General features: G+C 40.9%; 1 protein-coding gene and 1 long non-coding RNA gene across 8 annotated transcripts in view; one reads left to right on the top strand and one right to left on the bottom strand.

Annotated features, from left to right (window-relative positions):
• Positions 1-21,345, bottom strand: part of znf385d (zinc finger protein 385D) — an 81,508-nt gene that overhangs the window by 58,900 nt on the left and 1,263 nt on the right. Inside the window, exons 2-3 of one of the 7 annotated variants that reach the window (XM_019878740.1) lie at positions 17,298-17,438; positions 9,648-9,795 (exon numbers count right to left, since the gene is read on the bottom strand). In XM_019878740.1, the coding sequence (XP_019734299.1) occupies positions 9,648-9,795; positions 17,298-17,371 (222 nt within the window). In that variant the 5' untranslated portion in view covers positions 17,372-17,438. Of the gene's footprint in view, positions 1-9,647; positions 9,800-14,072; positions 14,389-17,297; positions 17,439-21,345 lie in introns of those variants that run through there. The other 6 variants (XM_019878741.1, XM_019878743.1, XM_019878738.1 and 3 more) reach the window with 6 other exon arrangements.
• LOC109521103 (uncharacterized) lies at positions 1,906-21,235 on the top strand. The gene is made up of 3 exons (XR_002169288.1): positions 1,906-1,977; positions 8,938-8,941; positions 21,225-21,235. It is a non-coding gene; the product is annotated as an uncharacterized LOC109521103 (long non-coding RNA).

The raw sequence follows: 21,345 nt of genomic DNA, 5'->3' as shown, positions 1-21,345 counted from the left end.
CCGACATTTCGTATAATTGGAATCTCCTCAGCGCTGATTAGAAACGTCTAACAAAGGGTGACGTGGAGAGTGTTGTGGCACTTTTAAATGAATGCAATCTGCCATGCCGGCATCACTCTGAAAGGCAATTAAAAGAACAGCAAAGACTACCTAGTCCAACAGGTACTTGTATTGTCACGTGAACTTTTGGGGAAGCAACAAATAAAAAAAATTAAAGGGGAAATATGACACAATCAAACTTGTTAAGAGCTTGTCAAGTTCCAATTAGCACATGCTTTGCAAATCCTCAACATAAAAATGGGACTCTTTTCATACCACTGTGGCTTTATTCTTGTGCGACAAAAAAAAAAAGTGAAACAATGACATTTTTGCCTCACATGAAGTACTTCTCTTACAATAATAACTCCACTCTCATAATGGTCAACACAACTGTATTGAGAGAACGTTGCAATTAGGTTTTACATTTGAATGTGGTACATTCATAAGTTAAAATGTGACAAATTTGTCCAAGACAAAAAAAAAAAAAAATAGACTCCGACAATTGCCTAAACCAGGGGTGTCAAACTCATTTTTGTTGCGGGCCACATTGTCGTCACAGTTTCCCTCGGAGGGCCATTATGACTGTGAAACGGGGGGGGGGTTGTTTTGTTTTTTTGCATGAAGTGTCAATCAAAAATGGAGTGTTGCTACTTTGGTTCAACAAAGTGCCTGCAGATATCCTTTGGAGTTTTTCTTCCAATAAAGTCTTTGCCCTCAACAATTAGACGGCTACCCACAAAACATTTCAACAAAACTCACAGTTATTTTTCTAGGGCTGAAACTGCCGCGTTGTTCTTGAATGACGGGTCAGTCGAAAATGGAGCTGAGTGCTACTTTGCTGCAGACAACCTTGGAGCTTTTCATTCCAATATCGATTAGCGCATAATGGTTGCACGGTGATATCATCGTTATCATTGGCAACCAAATTGGGATTCCCACCCCTGCTTTGGTAGCCTGACGATCGGTCCCTACGCTCCTTCCCTCGTGACGATCCAACTTCCATCGAGTCCGCGTGCAAAAGCTCCCCGGTTTGACACTCTAATTGGTCACTGCTGTGTTTCCCGGTGACCTCCTTCCTGAATGCTCAGCAAAAAAAAAAAAAAAAAAAAAAAAGCAAGACTGGTGTTAAATCAAGTCTGCAGCAGATGGCATCTGACTAAACAACTCCCCATTTTACAAGGAACGCAGAGAGTAAACTGTGGTTTTGTGTAACTCGTAACCCGCGGCGAAGCCAACTCAAGGCCACTGGAGAGCGGATTAAGACGAAGGACAGGCTCTACGTGATCCACTGTGACTCAGCCAATCATCTGACTCTTGTTACGCTGAAAGCCAAGACAGGCATTAGCGCTGGAATGTCACCAGCTACATGCTGAAAACGGCTTCCACTGGAGTTGGGGACAAAGTGCGCGGGGACAAATTAAGTCCTCCGGGCCCCGCTGTCTCTTTGCGGAAGAGAGCAGGGAAGTCTCATGAAGGCGTGATTGTATGGAGGGCAGTGGTGTGAAGATCAGATAAGATATCCTTTATTTGTCCCACACTGGGGAAATTTACAGTCTACAGCAGCAAGATTGTGGGTAGAAAAAAGACAGAAGAAAAACAAAGTGGATGCATTCACAAATTCACAAAATAAATGTTACAGTTTCAATGTACACCGTTCAATTAAGTGCAATATAATATGTAGATAAGGTGGCCGTACTATTTACAATTGTTTTTCACATCACATCATAGTGGCACAGAAGTAACTGTAAATTCAAAAACTCGGATACTGTATTGAAAGTCAAGTTTTCATAAATCTGTACTTGAGTACAGTGATCCCTCGCTATATCGCGCTTCAATTATCGCGGTCTCACTCCATCTGAGTCCATCGCGGGTTTTTTTTTCCCAAAGTACTGTATTCAGAAAAAAATGCAGAATGATTCAAAGGTTTTGTACATGGCTGTACGTGATTGCTTCCCAGCGCGACGTCGACCAATGACAGCACGAGTGGATTTATCCCGTGAGCTGATTGGCTGTGCAGCCCCGCCCAACAACCTCCCTTGTGTCTTATCACGTGAGTTACTCTCTGTCAGTGTCTCATCACTGGGTGCGCGCTCATGCATGCGTGCGCATGTGTGTGTGTGTGCGCGCGTGTGTCTTAGTGATTTTACAATCCCTTTTTTAAAACTAAAACTACAAATCAAACGTGTTTCGGAAACGTTCTCTGGATTTTGTGAATTTCACCTGTCACAGATGTGTATGGAACGTATCCCCCACAATAAACGGAGGTTCACAGTCTCTGCACTTTAAGTATTATATTACAACCATTTACTTTTACTCCCTATTTTTAAAAAACAGACATCTGTATTTTCTACTCCTTGCTCAAAATACGCCTGTTCATTTTTTAAACATCGATCGATGGATTACGATCTCGGCACGTATAAAATGGCGGAGCATGAACTGGGGAATGTTAACAACGACATAAAAGATTCATATAAGAAAAATATTCCCCATTCATAGTCTTATTTGAGAGAATTTTTTGGATATTGTAGGCTATAAAAAAAAATGTGAAAACCACCAACATCTAGCGTTCAAAATTTGTTCAAACTGAAAACACACAAACAACTAAATGTATTTTTTTTCTATTGTCCTCATTGGCTTATGGAACATTTTTTGTTCATCACTGTGCAACATGAACAAAGCTATGACAATATGTTGTTTTGATAGTTTTTTGTTTTTGTCCGAACTCATTTACTTTTACTTAAATGAAGGAATCAGAACATCTACTTTGACCACAGTTTTATATCCCGCGTGACTGATCATCTGACTTGCATTTCTGGGGTTTAAATGCAATCCCGATGTCTGGCGTTCCCACTGAATGAGAAGTGACATCATCATCAGAGGATGAGTCCAAGAAGCCTCTGCTGACAACAGACACCGCGTCCAAAACTGTCAAATCATCAAAGACACGAAAAGATCCACGACACAGCTCTTAATCCATTAATCAATCAATCAGGATCAGGGCTTGGATGACAGCCTTTCGGATGAGCTTTGGAACTGAGCGTTGCCAACTTTGTGGCAACGGTTTGGGGAAGTTCCTTTTCTGTTCCACAGCAAAGTCCATCAAGGCACGCTTGGACCGGTTTGGTGATGAAGAACATCGTTCGGATGAAATCAAATGGAGATTGGACCTCACAAATTGACACAATTCCTCAGGCACAGGAGATTTCAAACTTAAAATAGCATACAAGAAAAATACAGCGTGAACCGCGAATGAATCTCTCTCTCTTTGTATATCTAGAAATGGTTGTTTTGATCGAAGCGTGTTACATAAAGTTCTTGGGGATTTTTATTCGACGCTGGCTAATGTTTTTCATTTAAAACATTTTTGGGTGTGGATGAGGATTGGTCATTGCTGCATGTTCAGTCATTATTCACTTGTCACATACCACAAAACGTTGCTGTGTCAAATATATTCACTTCTACTCGAAGGAGACATCAATATTTCGAAGCGCAGCACCTTTCACCACCAAAGGCAATTACAGCTAACCACCTCCAGGTTGCGGCAGGAAGAAATATTTCACAAGACGTAAATTCACAGCGCATATACCTCAGCCATGTTCACCTGATTCCGAACACCATCATGTGCTCGGTGAAGGCACTCAACAAGTAACTTGACACGATGGAACACATGAGAAAAGGAAACTCTGGTATTTACAGCTTGAACATAGTCGGCCATTGCGGGAGACGCCAACTTTACATTCCCATCTGAGGGAGTGACATCATGTCATGAGATATATACTGTATATATACAGTATATTGCACACAAACACACACACACACACACACACACACACACACACACACACACACACGTATACAAGTAGCTCTTTTATGTTAAGCGAACTCTTCCTTTGACGTAGCCGAAGCTGGACTGTCGCCATCCGCTCCATGCAACTACTAAAGTAACTTTGTTTTTTTCTTTTAAAATGAAGTTAATAGTAGGGTAAATAATTTACTTCTGAAAGAAAGTAATCAGTAAAATAATTGTTACTTTTTCAAGGTTTCAAGGTTATTTTCTGGTCACTTCTTGAATGTGTCAAGCAAAGTAGGAGGAGGAAAAGCTGGACTCCCGATTGGCTGCCGTCACACACATTTCTGCCGCATCTGATTGAGTCAATGTGCTCATAGCTGCTCAGCTTTAATATCACGATTCTTAATCATATTGTATAATTGCCCATCCCGACATATATTATTGCCCTTTGTAAGTTAACCGGCAGGGTGGGGAGTCGTGGCGGGCTGGCGTATAAGTTCCACTGCAAATTGTATTAATGTTTTTGTTGTTGTCCGTCCGTCTCTGTGCAAATGCGGTCCCAAATAGCCCGCGGACCGGTGATTGGAGACCACAAATGGAGACCACAAATTTAAAAGGTGGATTACGATGAAGTCAAGATGACATTCACAGGATAGATCTCATCTGTGCCTTTACGCTGAATTCCCATTGGGAAATTGATCCCATTTTTGATTTATGGATTTCGGAAAAGGTTTGATTCCAATTGGAGGTAATGCGATTCCATCTTCTATCCGCATATTCCTGTCGTGCCACTTGAGCGCCCCCCCCCCCAAAAAAAAATGTAAAATTGTCTGACTGGAGTGATGTAAATCCAGTCTTCGATGGTAACACAAGAGCGGCCCCTGCAGTTAGTTAATCTCTTCAGTCAGCGCTATCCCACTAAAAGCTGAGCGCGGTAGTCCGGGAGCTTCATTGTTTGAGAAGCTCCTTTTCGGAGTCCTTGAGTGAACCGACTCAAACGTGCCATCCGGGTGACCTGCTGGATTAACTCCTCCGCAGCTCGCTAATACGGCAGCGATGAAACGGCAGAATTTTTTTTTATTTATTTATATTTTTGTGGGACACTTTTACAAGCGAGCTACTTTGTGAAGGAGCCCAGAAAACTTTGCAGCCAGGCCCAGGCCTCGTGACAGCCACCCTGGTGGGAAGGAAGACATTTCTGCTTTCAAGTACTTGGCTTGAAATCGCACAGTAGCACCAAGTAGTACAAGGGAATAAAATCTCTCATCTAGATCCAATCTGAATTGGGCTCTTTGAAATAAAATGACATTTTATTTGTATTTTGCTCAGCCATGATTGGACCTCACTTAGATTCTAATGAATACATAACACAGTTTTGTTTATATAATAGTGTCATCGATTTCATCTAATTCGACTGGGGCTGAGCAAACTTTCTCGGTTCCATTGGATTTTTTTTTTTTTATCATTTGCGATTCTCAAAGAGGTAAACAAAAACATTGTTAAAATGTATCAAAAAATTGATTTAAATATATTGTCGCTTATTTTATTTACCAAAAAATGTATAGTTATTTCATTAGATAAATAAATATAAATATAATGCATGGAATATTATTTGAGTGATAAAACAAGCATTTTAATAATGATAATTATTATTGATTGTTATGTTTCCAGCTACTAAAGGGATTTAATTACTTTTATTAACTCACTTTTTGAGATGCTTTAATTATTATTCCAGTAACTAAATAACCTTTCGTCTCTTTTTTTTGTGCCGTTTTCCCACACAAGCCTCGTTTTATTTATTTTTTTCTTCATGACGAACTGTAATTGAGAGTTGCACAACATACTCTTGTCATGACAATAACAAGTGCTTTTTCACAGTACAGTTTTTTTTTTAAGTCGACGCAAAGTTGAATAGTTGAATGGTCAACAACAGGGGAAAAAATCAAATAATGTTTGCCGAGGAGCCGCAAGAGGAACAAATTGCTTGTTTCATGCTGATACTTGATCCATGCGGAAGAAAAGAGATGAGAGACGTCTGACTGGAGCAAAGATTGATTTTTAAATCAAGTCCAACTTAAGTGTGATAAATCATTCTGTCCTGAAAAAAATAAATAAATAAAAATCCATTCTCGTTTGCTCCTCCGATGTCTCACGCTGTGTACAAGCAAACATGTTTGTCTGGCAAACGCCAACTTTCCTATACAAACGCTCACTTTTTGAAAATGTTGACGTGACATGGATTTTGGCCCGAGCCATAAACTGTTGGCGTTTTTGGGAAGGAGGCTTTCATTGTCATCATTCCAGTAACTACGGAACTTTTGTGGGGCTTTTATTATTTGATTCCCCTCCTGTATACAAACAGCTTTTAGACAGCAACGACACGTATTTCCCCCGAGCGAGAATAAACAAGACCCATGTGTATCAACGCTGGTACCCTGGGCTGTGAATCCCACGTTGGCGGCCATTTTGGTTGAAATTTAGTGTCCGTTTCCAATTCAATTCTGGCATTGCAGCTGCAACAATGGCGCTTCCATCATCAATCAAAAGTCAATAAAAATGTAAGTGTCGGGTTATTTATGGGGACCACCGACTGCCATCATCTCTGGCGTAATGCTCGTAAAGAACATGTCATCCACATAAATCCCGATGCTCCGCTGGAGCTATTTTCCCCTCCTCCTGCTGTTTAGCTGTGACCGCCGCCAAGGTCAGAGCAAGCAGTTCACTGCCTGACGCGTCTTTTCACCCTCCTCAACTACTTACAGATGACCCCTGCAAAGGAGACCCGGATCATACGATGAGGAGACAGTTGGAGTTACATAGGGGGAGGGGAAATTTCCCCGCGAAGTTTGACTAAATTTCCAGTAAATTTCCGTGGGAGGTTCAAGAATTCGGGAAATGTTCCAAATCGGAAATGTATTCCGAATTGATGCGATGAATTGGTAATTAAGAGTAACTTGATAAAATGGATAAATGTAAACATTTAGTTTCTTCAGCCTTGCAAAAACAAATAGCTCTCCTTGCCCACATGCGAGGGCATGAAGTGTCTTAATTGCTCTATTTTTTTTTCCTCACTTCAGCTGGGTTGAATCTTGCTTTATGCCTCACAACATGACAAGGGGTGGGCAAATTATGGGGGAGGGGCGACAAAGGTGTCAGGAAAGGCATACTAGAACAGCTGAACTTTATTTTAATGCGAGGCACTTTAAATGGAGGCGGGCGTGTGCTCTTGAAGAGATGTATTTATTTCACTTGAGTTGTAGTTCTTGTTAATAAAAGATATATATTTTAAATAATATTTCTCTGTCTTATCTTCTTTGGCTCAGAAAGATTTGGAATTTCAACAAGGGTGTGAAGACTTATAAATATCTGTATGATGTATTCATTTATTTTTCAGAGCTGACTACGTATTTTGCACAGTTTATAATTATTTTTACCTCATCTTAATCAACCCAACTTGATAATCCCACTCATGTTTCCAATGTTGTACACTCCATGTCATGTAGGAAATGTCTGCTTTTTTTTCCTCCATTTTATTCTGCCTGCTGTGTCATTTGTGCCGGGGTTTTTTTTTTCCATCCTGATTTGATTTCCTTTCCTACGCCAGACGCAATATCTCCAACACAAATTGGAGTTTTGGTTAAACAAACACAGCTGCACGCTCAGTGAAAATCATCATATTGCCTGGTTAAAACTCAACAGACAAAGTAAATAAATCAGAGCGGGGGTTTTTCTCGCACCTTTTTGTGTGTGCAGAGCGTCAGGAAGGCAAAAAGTGTGAAGTAATGAGAAAACGAAGGCTGAACATCGAGCATTAAAAAAAGGAGTCATTTTATGACACATTCACGTAAAGGACCGATGTGATTTTCAAGACACTTCAACATTTTTAATATACTTTTTGTCAACTGAATCACATTTTTGAAGGCTTCAATTATATGTGCACTTTGTGTGCGCTAAAGCAACCATTGCAGCAGACTATTTAGAGCAAAGATACATTTTAGGGGGCAGAGTCATGGCTCGCCAGCTAACTGTGTGTCGCAAATGTGCCAGACCGTTGATGCAAACGAACACGGGGGGTTTGCCAAAAGGTCAATTCGTGAATCTACACAGCACCACGGATCATCTCGTTCACTTCGGTGTGCCTCCGTTGAGACGCCTCTTTCATTTTGCCATTCTGTGATTATGAATCATGCGATGCGTGGTACAAGTGTTTCCTGTCTGGTGGACATACAGGAGGCCTGCTCAGCCCTCACCTGACAAATAGGAGCTGACAACACCGTGCCTTGTTCATTTGTCACTCCCCCATGTCCATTTGCATACAGATTGCAAGGCCTCATGGGAAGACGCACATCTGTGACACTCTCAGTCGGAACAAGGCATGCAGAATCAATGTACATTATTTACATCCTGTTTAATGTCCTAAATGCCTCTAATGAATTATATTTACATCAAATGTATGTACAGCTAATGGATATTTACGTCTTATTTAATGTTCCATACACCACCAATGCATCATATTTTCACGAAACTTTGTATGCAGCGATGGCTGTTTGAAAGTGCTCTATATATACAGTTGAGTTGAGTTGAGAAATGTAAAGTTGGTACCCCTAATGGCATATCACTGGTTCTTGCAATAAGCAAGTCCTCGAGAGTGGGTAGAACAGTACCAATGATTTTTAACCCCCCCCCCCACCCCAGTCCTAATTGTACATTGTAGTCAGATTTTATCCTTTTTTTTTGTAGCCGGCCCCAAACCAGACTGTGATGGAGGAACACAGGACTGACTCGATGACAGCGCCTGTGGCAGGCCGTGCTTCCTCAGCAGCTTTCAGGAAGTACATCCTCTGCTGGTCCTTTTTCAGAATGGAGTTAATGTTGGCCTCCGACTTCAAGTCCTGAGAGACTGTGATTCCCAGGATCTTGAAGGTCTCCACAGTTGACACGCAGCAGTTGAATAATGTGAGGGGCAGCTGTGGCGAAGAATGTTCCCTAAAGTCCACGATCAACTTTACAATCTTGAGCGTGTTCAGAGCGCCAGCTGCTCCAATTCTTGTCGGTACGCCGTCTTTGATGAGGCCGATGACTGTGGTGTCGCCTGCGAACTTTCGGAGTTTGGTGGGTGCGCCGAGGTGCAGTCGTTGGTGTATTTTATGTCTATGCACCTCTAATGTACCACATATGCATAATATTTCATGTGCATACTGTACCTCTGATGTCCCTTATTTGCATCATATTTAATGACTACGCACCTCAAATGTGCCATATTTACATTGTATTTATGGTACCATATGTACACTGTAATCGCTTCGCATGAGCGTAAGGAGAGCCACAGTCATTGACACCGTTTCAACTGTTGAGTGAAAGGGACAAGTGAAACAGAAATAAAAATTGAAAGCACTGTCAAGGAGCCATAACTCATGCCCAGACTGCTCATATGCAGACTAAGCGAGGTCAACTCCTGGCATCACTCACTAGGCCACGCCCCTTAGAGGCACACATACATCACACTAACACTACAGTAATTAAACTTTATAAAACCAGTTTATTGGGATATATACTGTTGGGTTTTCATACAAGCATTTTTTTCCTCTTTTTTAAAAGTTTTTTTTTTCGAGCGTCTGTAAAGGATTTAGGGCATTTCGGTTCATTTCAGTGGGGAAATTTGATTTTAGTTTGAGTTGCAAGCTTGGATATGGAACACAATTAATTCTTGAGTCAAGATTAGACTGTATTATTTGAGCTATTTCTTGGTTAAACTTCAAATGTATCCAAACAGGAACCGCATTCATTTTGAGGTGAAAGGTAAAATGAAAACAGTCACCTGGCACCACTCCGCAGACATCGCACTCCACAATCCATTAGCGGACCTCCGCAATTCCATCTTGTTCCCCCGCGAGACCTCATCACCGTCATTTGCTGGCGATGGAAATACTTTGGAGCGGGACGCCTCATTTGTCTGGAATATTGTACTGTCTGACAGGGACAAAAAAATAATAATATAAAAAGCTTCATGGGTATCAAAATGGTAAAAATAGAAGTACTAATTCAACTCCTTATGCATCCATGTATGTGACTTAAATGCCTCGTTTTGTTTTCTTACACTCAACGCTAGCTAGCATTGGCGCAACTTTTATGCTACCCAAACAATGAGTTACTAGAGTTTTGCTAACATTGTGAATTGACTGTACACTAAATTAATCAATGGCAGCAACTGAAAAAACTTACTTGTATATGTGTATTTGTATTTGACTTGAATTTCTAGTTCACTTAATTCCACCAACACACCTTTAAGGCCAAAAAACACCGAAGCCATCTTTCCCCATTGAAATAATGGTAATGTCATTAATGTGTATTATGAGGTGTTCTTTTTGGATAAACCAAAGAGCAATCTACAAAACAATAAAAAAAAATGAAGCAATAAAAATAAGTAATAAAATTGAACATATATATCTAAACTGTTAGGTGCATCGTGATTTCACACTTTAACACAGTAGGTACATTGACATTGTGCTGCTCCTTCTGGTGTGTGGGCCTTGGCCACCAGTATAATAAAGACATACATAATGCACAAATAAGACATGCACAATGAAGCCATTCAGTAAGATAGTCGTTTTCCACAGAGGATAAAGAATATATGCCCATGAGAAGTATAATCATACTGTAGCTCTAATGTAAAATTGCCTGTGTCATTTTAAAACATTTTCAGAAAACTGAAAAAAAAAGGAGACACAAAGTCTACAAACAAGATCAGTCCATTTGCATCGATTCAACCTTTGCTAATTACATGACCTGGATGACTGAGGATCTCGATAGACATAAAAATTAAACTTAAAAATTGGGGCAATTATGTTATTAGGATAACGATATTGTGTCTGTCTATATGCCTTGCTGCATGTTTTGTGTTCTAAAATAAGTTGCTTAAAGGGCATTAACTACCACAACATTCATGCTAGACTTGTTAGCCAAGCTTTGGTGTTTTGGGTTGTGTGTTAACATGAAGCTAATGGACTTTTGTAACCTTTGTGGTTTGGTTAAACACTCGACATGAGAAACCGCTCAAAGCCTCTACATTGAATAATTGCCACCACCTAGTACGCGGCAACAGCTCATAACTTAAAAACCCTGACAGCAGTTTGAGCTGGAGTGATGACAGATGAAATAAAACAGAGGTTACGAGGTGTTTGTGAGAGAATAGTGCTGAAGTGACAGCACATGAGGTGGATGAAGCTGTCCTGTCATGTTTTGTCTTTTCTACGCTTGTCTTTGAAGAGCTGGAGATTGTCTTTGGGCAGTGTGGCGGAAATCACGCTGAGCTTATTCAGCTTTGACGACATCGGCATCAGACCTGAGCAGGCGCCTGTGAAACCATCCATCGATCACATCCCCTCGGGGCCAACGTCCATTCAGGCACGAGATTCCAGGGCAAGCATGCACAGTTCAACGCTTGTTTCTTACATTTCCAGTCTTTCTCAACTCAACTCAACTGTATTTATAGAGTACTTTCAAATAGCCATCACTGCACACAAAGTGCTGTACATGTCTTTGTACAAAGATGGTGATTGGGTGTCGAGTGCATGACTAATGTATCCGCTGTGACGCATCTGAGCATCCGGAAAAGCGCGATACACTTTGTAAATGTCATGCATTATTAGCAGTAATAATGTAAGGGTAGTAATGATCAGCTTCTGTGCTTCGGATGAACCTGGTGTAAAGCTCTGAACCTCGCGATCGGTTATGCCCTTCGCTGCGGCCTGCCAGCAGCTTAGCGGGGGAGTTGGGGGATACAAGTGGGGGATAAATGTAATTTCCTGTCAACTACTGTGAACCCAGCATGACTCCAGTTTAGCACATTCCAGCCACTTAAGTCCAGCAGGGACACTCCGTGGGACAAGCACACAACACCATGGCCTGATTAGCTTAAATGCTCAAGCTATTAGGTGTCACGTGTATGCGGCAAGATGTAAGACACAGTTTCCTTGAAAAATATGTGAACTGAAATTCAATATGGGACTGCCCGAACGAATTTAACAGCTAAAATGTCAAAGCCTCCACTAGGGAGTGCTATGATGTGCCAACCACTTAAATCAACAATCGAGAAAACTCAATATGGTGGAACCCAAATTTCTTTTTACAAGTCAATAGCCATTTTTTTTTTAACCAAAGTTAGCTTTGTTTTCATTCACTTTCATTGTTTATTCTTTGCCTCTTTTTTTTAAACACTCTCTTTAAACACATTGATATACAGTAAAGTCATTGTCTTTTAAAACTTCAGGGTTCTGGTTCGCTAAAACGGCCTTTATTTTTCTTTTTTTACGATTTTTTTTGCATGGATAGGCTTAAGTGCAAATCATCTTTCTGCCTTTCGCCTACTTCGTGTATTGGTATTAAAAAGATGTTTAGTTCTGCCCTCCCATAGGTTTTAAACACATTTACACTAATTAAAATGAACATTTCAATGAGTATTCCTTTGCACTTGTTCTCACGCTTTTTGTGGACGAGAGACACATAGGATGCAGGTGTACACTAACACAAAAAATATTAACCCTTTCATGCACTTTGTAACTTGATAACAGAAGCTGTCCACTGTAGTAACTGCTGTCCCTGAAAAGGTTAATATCATGCACACATACACAACAAAAAATATCTCTCCTTTTCCGCCCTCTGGTCGACCGGCCACTGGTGGGGCACTCCTGACATACCAAGACCAAGTAATTCTAAACCTTCAAAAAGGGCTACTTGGAAAAAAATAGAGCAACAGCACATACAAACAGAGCAACCAAAAGTACTGACAGGCATATATTCCTCTCTGGGGACAACAGCTATTACAAGAGATTTATTGGAGACCTTCTCTGCCTCTTCTTCTAGCTGTTAACTATACCACGTTACGACACAATGTGCTCAACTCTCAATTCAGACTTGTGCGCATAATGTAAACCCATTAAAAAAAAGCTCGCTAAAAATACGCTACATAGAGCATGGCTCATGATGTCCTCTATATGATCACACCACAGCACAAAGACGAGAGTCAGTCCCTTTACAAGCTCCCTGGTGTAACAAGTGCCACCAGCGGAACATTCTGCTGCTCTTGTTCTTTTAAAAAAAATAAATCATCTTCCCATTTGGAGACGGTCGAGTCTCCCCACTCACCTCCAACCCGAGAAATAACGTGTAAAAGAACAAATCAATAGAGGTGAAATTATCCTTAGCGGATGAAGGAACTGCGGGGATACGAGTGAAGCCGGAGTCATTTTGCTTGGTGTCGATAAAACTCACACTTGTGACTTGAATTTGATCAGTGAGGAATAGGAGAAAGCAAAATTGTGTGCTCTTTCATTTGTTCTCTTTGGGAAAAATAAGCATCCTGGCTTCCTCTTTAACCATCCTGCACTATGTCTTCTACCCGGAAAATTTGACGAATTGCATGCCCGCCATCAGTAATGAGTCATCCACAAACAGTGATTAAAGCTTCAAACCAAACTGTGACACAAAGTCAAGAAAAAATGGGCAAGGAGGCAGTTTTTGGGAGACAAAGAGAAAGGAAAAAAAAAAAAAAAACAAAACAAGCATCAGGAGTCAAGAGTCAAGCTCTGACCCGATGGAGTTGACTTATTGGAGTTTCCTGTTTCACGGCGACTCATCAAATTCCACTCCCATTTTGTTTCCACACGCAATCCAAAAACTGAAAATTTTTCTCAATTTATCGTGGTCCATCTGTTTGGTGCACGTGGTTCAAATTTGGTCACAATTGGATGAAACATCTAGGACATGTTCCAAGACAAAGACATCGAAGGACCTCTGGAAATGGCCAAAAAGGACCCAAAATGGTTTGTTCAAACCAACATGGCAGACTTGGAGTCTTTTTAGGCATGGCTTCTTCAGCCTTTTTGGTGGGTCTACTCACAATAGAAATGCCTACCAAATTTCATGTAAAGCTTTTTTCCCCACATTAAAAAGTTGCCACTATTCTTTGCCCACAAGATTTTTGCGACTCGACCCATACTGGACATGCCTACCAAATGTCATGCTGCGAAATCAAAGCAGCTTTGTAGTTGGTTGCATTTGTAAAGTTTTAATGGCGAGTCATCAAACATCGCAGCTTTGCTTGGTCACATGCACTGATAAAAACTAACTGAGTACACATGATTCACGTTTAGTAGCAACCAGACAACTTTTCTAGGCCAACTTCCAAAGCAAGGACTTCAAAGGACCTTTGGAAATTGATCAAATGACCTGAAATTGGCCATACCTGTCAAATGGGGTGCATATGAGGTTGCGGACCCAAGTGCAGCGAAGCAGGGAGGAAGGTCGGATTGCACTCCAAAAAATAGGAACTCAATCTTAAAAGAGCTAAAAGGAAAGTAAATAAGGCATACGCAATTCAAAATAGACACATACAAAATCAACAAAGTCCAAAAACCAGATTCAAAGTTCCAAATAAACATTGGGACAAGACTCAACAGAACATGAGCTGGGAACAAGACAGCTGACAGAAAGCACAAACAATGAACTGAGCAGGGTTGAAAAAAAGCAGAGAACAAAATACAAGCCAACTGACGAGACAACGAGGAACACCTGGACAAGCCACAAGTAGCTGAGAGAGCCGATCGGAAGACCCAAGGGGCCCCCGGTTGACGAACACAAATGGAAACAAAAGACCGAATGAACGGGATAAGACACGACAGTATCAAACCAAAATAGAAGACTTCCTGTGTCTTTTCCAGCACGATTTCTTCAGACTTTTTTTTTTTTTTGCGTCGGCTCACAATGGACACATCTTCCAAATTTTCTAGTGTCCAGTAAAACTAGCTTTGAAGGCTGAATTTTGAAACAATTCCAAGGACCACTGAGAATGGCCAAAATTACCCTGAAATGGCAGGTTCAAATAAAAATGGCAGAATTTCAGCAGCGCCTAGACATGACTTATTTAGACTGTTTTTGTGAGTCTTCTCATGATCACATGCCTATGCATGCCTGCACTGGAAAGTAACACTGACTTCAGGGGCTAAATTTGCAGATAGCCCAAATCTGCTGCAAAGTATATTGTCAAAGTTATTGTGCTTTTATTTTATTTATTTAATTATTTTTTGGCCGTGGCTTCTTGAGACTTTTTTTGTGTTTCTACTCATGATAGACATGTCTATCAAATTAAATACCGGCATTGTGAGCTTTTAGCAGTTTGAACTTTGAACGATCCCTAAAAATGATTGTTTCAAATCAAATTGGTTGACTTTCTGTGTATTTTCAGGGATGACTTCTCGAGAATTTTTTGGGTGTGTCTACTCACAATGCACATGCCGAGCAAATTTTATATTGTCAAGTAGAATAATTGGCTTGAAAGGCCAAATTTTGAAACAATTCCAACTAAATAACCCCTGAGAATGGTCAAAATTGGCTACTTCAAATCAAAATGGCAGACTTCCTGCATTTTTTTTTCTTGGGGGGGGGGGGACCCCCCACATGGCTTCTTGTTTACTCATTCTGACATGCCTATGCATATGTTGCCAAGTAAAACTGACTTCAGGGGCTGAATTTTCCTGATTTCCAGGCCGATTATCTGCTTCAAACTGTCATTGCAAACTTGCTGTGCTTTTATTTGGACATGGCTTCCTGAGATATTTTGGAGGACTATTCATAATATACATACCTACCAAATTTCATGTTGCTTCAATGAAACCATCTTTGGAGACTCCATTTAAAAAAAAAAAAAAAAAAAAAAATTCTGCTACCAAACCAACACCAGTGATCCCTTTAAAAACTTGCATTCTCAGTTCATAACAATGTAATGTGATGTGTTTATAAGACATGCGGACATTTCATTTATATTTCAAAACCCACTGTGGAGGATTGGGAATGTGGAGTTGCAACACAACACAAAACATTGGAACGCCACAGGAATAACATTACCGGTACATTTTAGTCCCTTCCTGCTCCAGACTTTTCTTTTCTGTGTTATCTGAGCCTTGCTTATCTCTTCTCCAATAATCTGAGCGTGAAGGTGAACAGATGATAAACGCGGTCTTTTCATGCTGCTTGTTGTGCAAAAAGCAGTGAGTGGTAACGGTGATATCAATTTATCAAGTGTAAGTACCCCCCCACGAGAAGGAAGGGTGCAGGAGTCATTCGCAAAGGTTGGAATGTCCACACATCAAATCCAACTGTCAAATCAATTTTCCCCTTTGAAATGATTTGAAATGCCATCATTTCATTCCAGACAAACGAAAAACACCGCTACTGATTCTGTTCATTTTTTTTCAATCAAGAAAACTAATACTACACTTTTTAAAAAGCATACCGTATTTTCCGGACTATAAATCTGAGTTTTTTTCATCGTTTGGGCGGGGGTGCGACTTATGTATGAAATTATTGACACATGACTGTATATCATTTCACGTTATTTTTACATTAAACCGCAAGAGGGTGCTCTAGCCCTGTGTTGATACTTTCTACATTGGCGGTAACTGATAAAAACAGCTGACGGTGACTCTGACGTAAGCGACTCTGATGTAAGCGACTCTGACGTAAGCGACGTAGAAGAGGAAGTGATGCAACTTCTACCTCCGGAGTTTGCAGAGATCACCGTGGAAGAAAATTTCATTGGATTTCCTGATTTGGAGGGAAACTGATGTATTTTTAGCATGTTCTTTATGCTATAATTATCTGAATAACTCTGAATACGTTATGTGAACATACCGGGCACGTCCTCAGTTCGGTGTTTGTGCGTCATGTAACATATCGTACCTATTCAGCCTGTTGTTCTCGATTTTTATTTTGATTTGCCTTTCAAGATGACATGTCTGGTCTTGGTGTTAGATTTTCTCAAACAAATTTCCCCCCAAAATGCGACTTGTACTCCAGTTTGACGAATACAGAATTTGTTTTTTTTTCTTGTTTATTATGCATTTTATGGCTGGTGCGACTTATACTCAGGAGCGAATTATAGTCCGGAAAATACGGTAATAACTCATAATACAATGAAATGTAACAAAATAAACATTTGTTTTTCATGTAATTAAACCAAAAATCACAACCTAGCTGTGAGTGTGAGCACGGATGGTTTGTTCGACTGTGTGTGCCCTGCGATTGGCTGGCAACCGGTTCAGGGTGTCCCCTGCCCACTGCCCGAAGACAGCTGGGATAGGCTCCAGCATGCCTCACGACCCTTGTGAGGATAAAGTGGATCGGAAAATGGATGGATGGATGGAATTTAATTTTATTTTGTATTTTGCTGCTGTGTACGCTGACTAGAAACCTTTAATTTTCTATGCTTTTTGGGCACATTTGATGAAATGATATTTGTGTACGTGCTCACTAATAAGAATATATTACAATACATGGTGTGTAATAAGAAAAATACATCAAGTATTCACAGCCGGAACACATTCGGGATGCAACAACACAACTGCATCTTTATCTCCGCAACCAGGTAGTTAATGTAAATTAATAACATCCTGCAAGGAAGATAGGAATATACCTGATGATGATGATGATGATGATGATGATGATAATGACCCGAACCAAACGCGGCCACTGAGGCACGGACTTCATCTCTGCCGGGTGGCTTTATTGGCCATTTAAAGACTTCTACCGTGGGCTTGATCTTGCGGCTGCGCTCCTGCAGACAGATCAGATAATTAGATATTGATAGAAGAACGGGAATTAATGACAACCCGGCCGGCAACATTATCCGCTCGGGCCTGACTGGGCCTGAATGGGCCTGACTGGACCCGTGGGTCAGCGCCATGCCACCGCCGGTCGTTTGTCAAGCTCGCTGACCCGAATCCGCTGTAATGGGTTGGAAACTAGCACGGCAACAATGAGCTCACTTGTTTTTGTCTTCTTAGTTGCTCTCTTTGTAACATACACCACTAGAACACAGTCAAAGTACACACACCCCTGTTCAAATGCCAGGTTTTTGGAACATGAAAAAAAAATGTGACTACCAAGTCATGTGATCCGTAATCTGCACAACTTCACTAATATTGCAAAAAATGTTTTTGAGAGGGGAAGTCAAAATGAGGAAAAATGAGATCATGTGGTTGTACAAATGTGCACACCCTATTTTAACCGGGGAAGAGGCTGCGCTCGGAATTAACCAGTCACATTTAACCTGATGACAAACGGGGCGTCAGCACACACCTGCCACCACTTAAAGTGCTTCTAATTAACCCCCAAATTCTGCAGTTCTTTTCCTGGCAAGTTTTTGCGTTCTTGCAGAAGTATGTCGGTTTGATGCTAACACTGGCTGTGATTTGGAACTGTTCTTAATTTCTTCCACCGTGACTAAAGCCTCACGGTTCTCCAAGTAAGAGTCAAAGTGTGCCTGCTTCAAGCTACTCGCTTGTCTCCTCCAGTTAAATGCTGGAATACTGACACATAAAAACAAACTCCAATTAAAACATTGTATAGTTTAAACACCAAACCTTGCATTCAAGCCATATTATCAAAACGAGCGATTCACAAAATGTGGTGAAAGAATCACAGAATGAAATGTTTGAAAACTGTGCATGGTTACAGTGTACGTTTACAAAGTACGGTGGAGGTGTTTTAAACTTTTCAGTAGTGCATGTGATTGTTCAAAAAAAATATGTTTCTAACTTTTTTGGTACAAAGCACTTTAATTATGTCATTATTTGCATGCATTTTTATACATATTTAAGTCCAGTATTGATGTGCAAACTGTATGAATAACAGTAGCGTAACAGAATAAGAAGGGGCAGAGAAGGACCCCAATCATCATTGTCCGACCTTGGAGATATTCATGAGTATTGTTTTCAACTCTGTTTGTAGATGTTGCTGCTCTGTGTGCGTTAAAATAATAGTTGAAAGTTTGGAATGACTGTAACATTTATGCTAATTTCCACGAGCCGCTCTATGATGTTTCAGATTATATTTTAGCATTAAGATATCAGACTTTGGTCGGACGAAATGGTTTGGTTGAACATTTTGTTGTTTAAAAAAAAAAAATCTCTTTTCGTCTCTTCTTCATTTTCTGTGTCAAGTTTTTCAGTCAGGTCCTGCTGGGAGTGTCGACCAAACAGTTTGAAGCAAGCACTTGACCTCGTATTTGAAGAACTATGCAAGCGACAGTCTTTTTTTTTTTTTTTTTTTTTTTTTTTTTGTGATTTTATATGACTTGCTCCTCTTTGACAGCGATAAAGTGAGTACAGACACAAAGGAATATTTCAAAAGTGTTTTGGCGGGGTTTTCTGAATGTGTTTTTACTATTGTAGATTTTTACCTATTAACATGGGTTCACTGTACTCTTTAATGAAAAACAAGCTACAAGATGATGGATGCGTGATAATCCATCCTTGAGGAGCCGCCCTGTGTGTTCAAGAATGTGCGGCGTATATATTTTGGGATTTTAACTCCAGGAATTCCCGCCAAGGGGCTCAGGCCGCAGCTGATTTGTCATCCTTCTCACGTCTCTTTCCAAAGCGTGGACCTTCCCCCATCATACTACTCATCCTCATCATCATTTTCTTGTAATTAATAACAGCTTGGTTCAGCGTTTCTCATTTGTTTTCTTTTTCCCTTCCTGGCCGTCCAGATGTGTGCGCGTACGTACGTTCCATGTCCATTTGTCAGACCGTTTGTTTTTCCAGGTTGGACTTGACGTGCCGGACCGGGATCGGCAGCTCCTCGTCCTTCTCGTTAGTCGGCTAATTATTATTTGGGGGTTCAAGGGGGGGGGAAGAACGGAGGAGGATGGTATTTGCTTATCTGCTCCTCGTTAATAAGGTTTTCACCAAGCAGTTGGAATGAATACGAGAGCGGACGCAGCCCGAGGGACACAATCTGAGCTCCAACAGCAAAACGCAATATTGAGTCCCATCAAGCAGCGAATGGATTCGAACGGCTTTTAGAGCTGCTGTCATGAATAGATTCTCTGAGGGCTCCCCCTCTCTATATTCCGACTGCTTTAATCTAATCTAGAAACATGCCAGACTTCCCATAATACTACGCTAACACTCACTTTCCGGCTGCTGCGGCAGCCAAGTTTGTCCAAAACGTAATGCACGGTGGGATTTTGCCCTTTTATTTTTTTCTGTGTATTCAAGTCATGTTAAGTTTTCTCACAGTCTATCGTAGGCATTCGTGACGGGTCATGGGGGCGGGGGGTGGGGGGGCTGCTGAGTCCTGGGGGTTCATCGGCGTCCTATGGTTCGGCGTGCAGTTTAAAACGGATGCGAGTGCGTTCCTTGCCAGCTCGTCGTCACTTTCTGTCCAGGCACGTTTGTTGTGAAGCAACTTTTTTTTCACGGGTTTTTTTTGGTGGTACAGTAAAGCTCCGCATATTCTGAAGTCAAACAAAACATCAGGTGGGCGAGCAAACCAAATGTCCTTTGAAAATTACTGTCTTTGATCTGGAGTAAAGATGAAACAAAGAGCAGTCAATCACAGTTTTATAACAGCTCTTTTCAACAGGATGGAAACGCAGACGATGGCCTTGGCTGTCGTTTTTTTTTTTTTTTTTTTTAAGTCACTTTGAATATCTAAAAGGTAAAAATATGATGTTTGAATCGAATGCAGCGTTTTCCACATCCTTCCTCTCTACTCCTTATTTGACGGTCAAATTAATTTTTATTCAAACGCTGCCTGATGCGGGATGTACAAGCATTTACATAACTACGAGGACAACTATCAGGAAGCAGCAATGACATGCATACATACGTACATACATGCATACACATAAATATCCCGTACATATAGCCATTTCTTCATTCATTGATCATCCATCAATACATCCCAACCCCATCCATCCATCAACCAATCCTTCCATCGTCCATTCATCCCTGTATCATCCCTTTACCCATACATTCATCCGTACATCATGCATTTATCCATCCATCAATACATTCTTGCATACCCCATTTCGTCCGCCATCCATCTCCCCTCATCCATCCATCCATTCCATCATCAATCTCCTCACCAATATATCAGCATCCATCCCTCCTTCCATTTATCTTTCATCCATCCCTCCATCCTTCAGTCACTCCCTTTCCTGAATCAATTCGTCCATCCATTTACCCATCCATCATCCACCCACCAATTTATCCCTCCCTGCATCTGTCATTTATTCTAACCTCATCCATCCATCAGTACTCCTATCGCCATTCTCCAACCACCAATTTATTCCACCGCCATCCGTCATCTACTCGGAATTCATCCCTCTATATATCTTTTCCTCTCCCCTTCCCTCCCTCCAATCATCAATTCATCTGTCCCACAATTTATCTCCCCAACTATCATCCACCCTTTCCACCCTCCTTCCCTCCAGTCATCCATCAACCACACTCATCCATCCATCTGTCCTTTCTTTGTTCCCTCCCTCCAAGCATCCTTCATCCATCCATCCATCATTTACCCAACAGAGATGTCCAAAGTTTGAAATGAGCTTGATAGTTTGGACCATCTCCCTGACGACTTTGTGTTTGCTCACTTTTCTAAACACAAAGTACTTATTTCTGGATGTAGTTGTAAATGATCAAGCGACGCGAGAGGCGCGATAAAGAGCT

The sequence above is a fragment of the Hippocampus comes genome, unplaced genomic scaffold, assembly GCF_001891065.2.
Source record: "Hippocampus comes isolate QL1 unplaced genomic scaffold, H_comes_QL1_v1.1 scaffold315, whole genome shotgun sequence".
Classification (NCBI taxonomy): Eukaryota; Metazoa; Chordata; class Actinopteri; order Syngnathiformes; family Syngnathidae; genus Hippocampus; species Hippocampus comes.
This window is presented reverse-complemented; position numbering and strand designations above follow the sequence as displayed.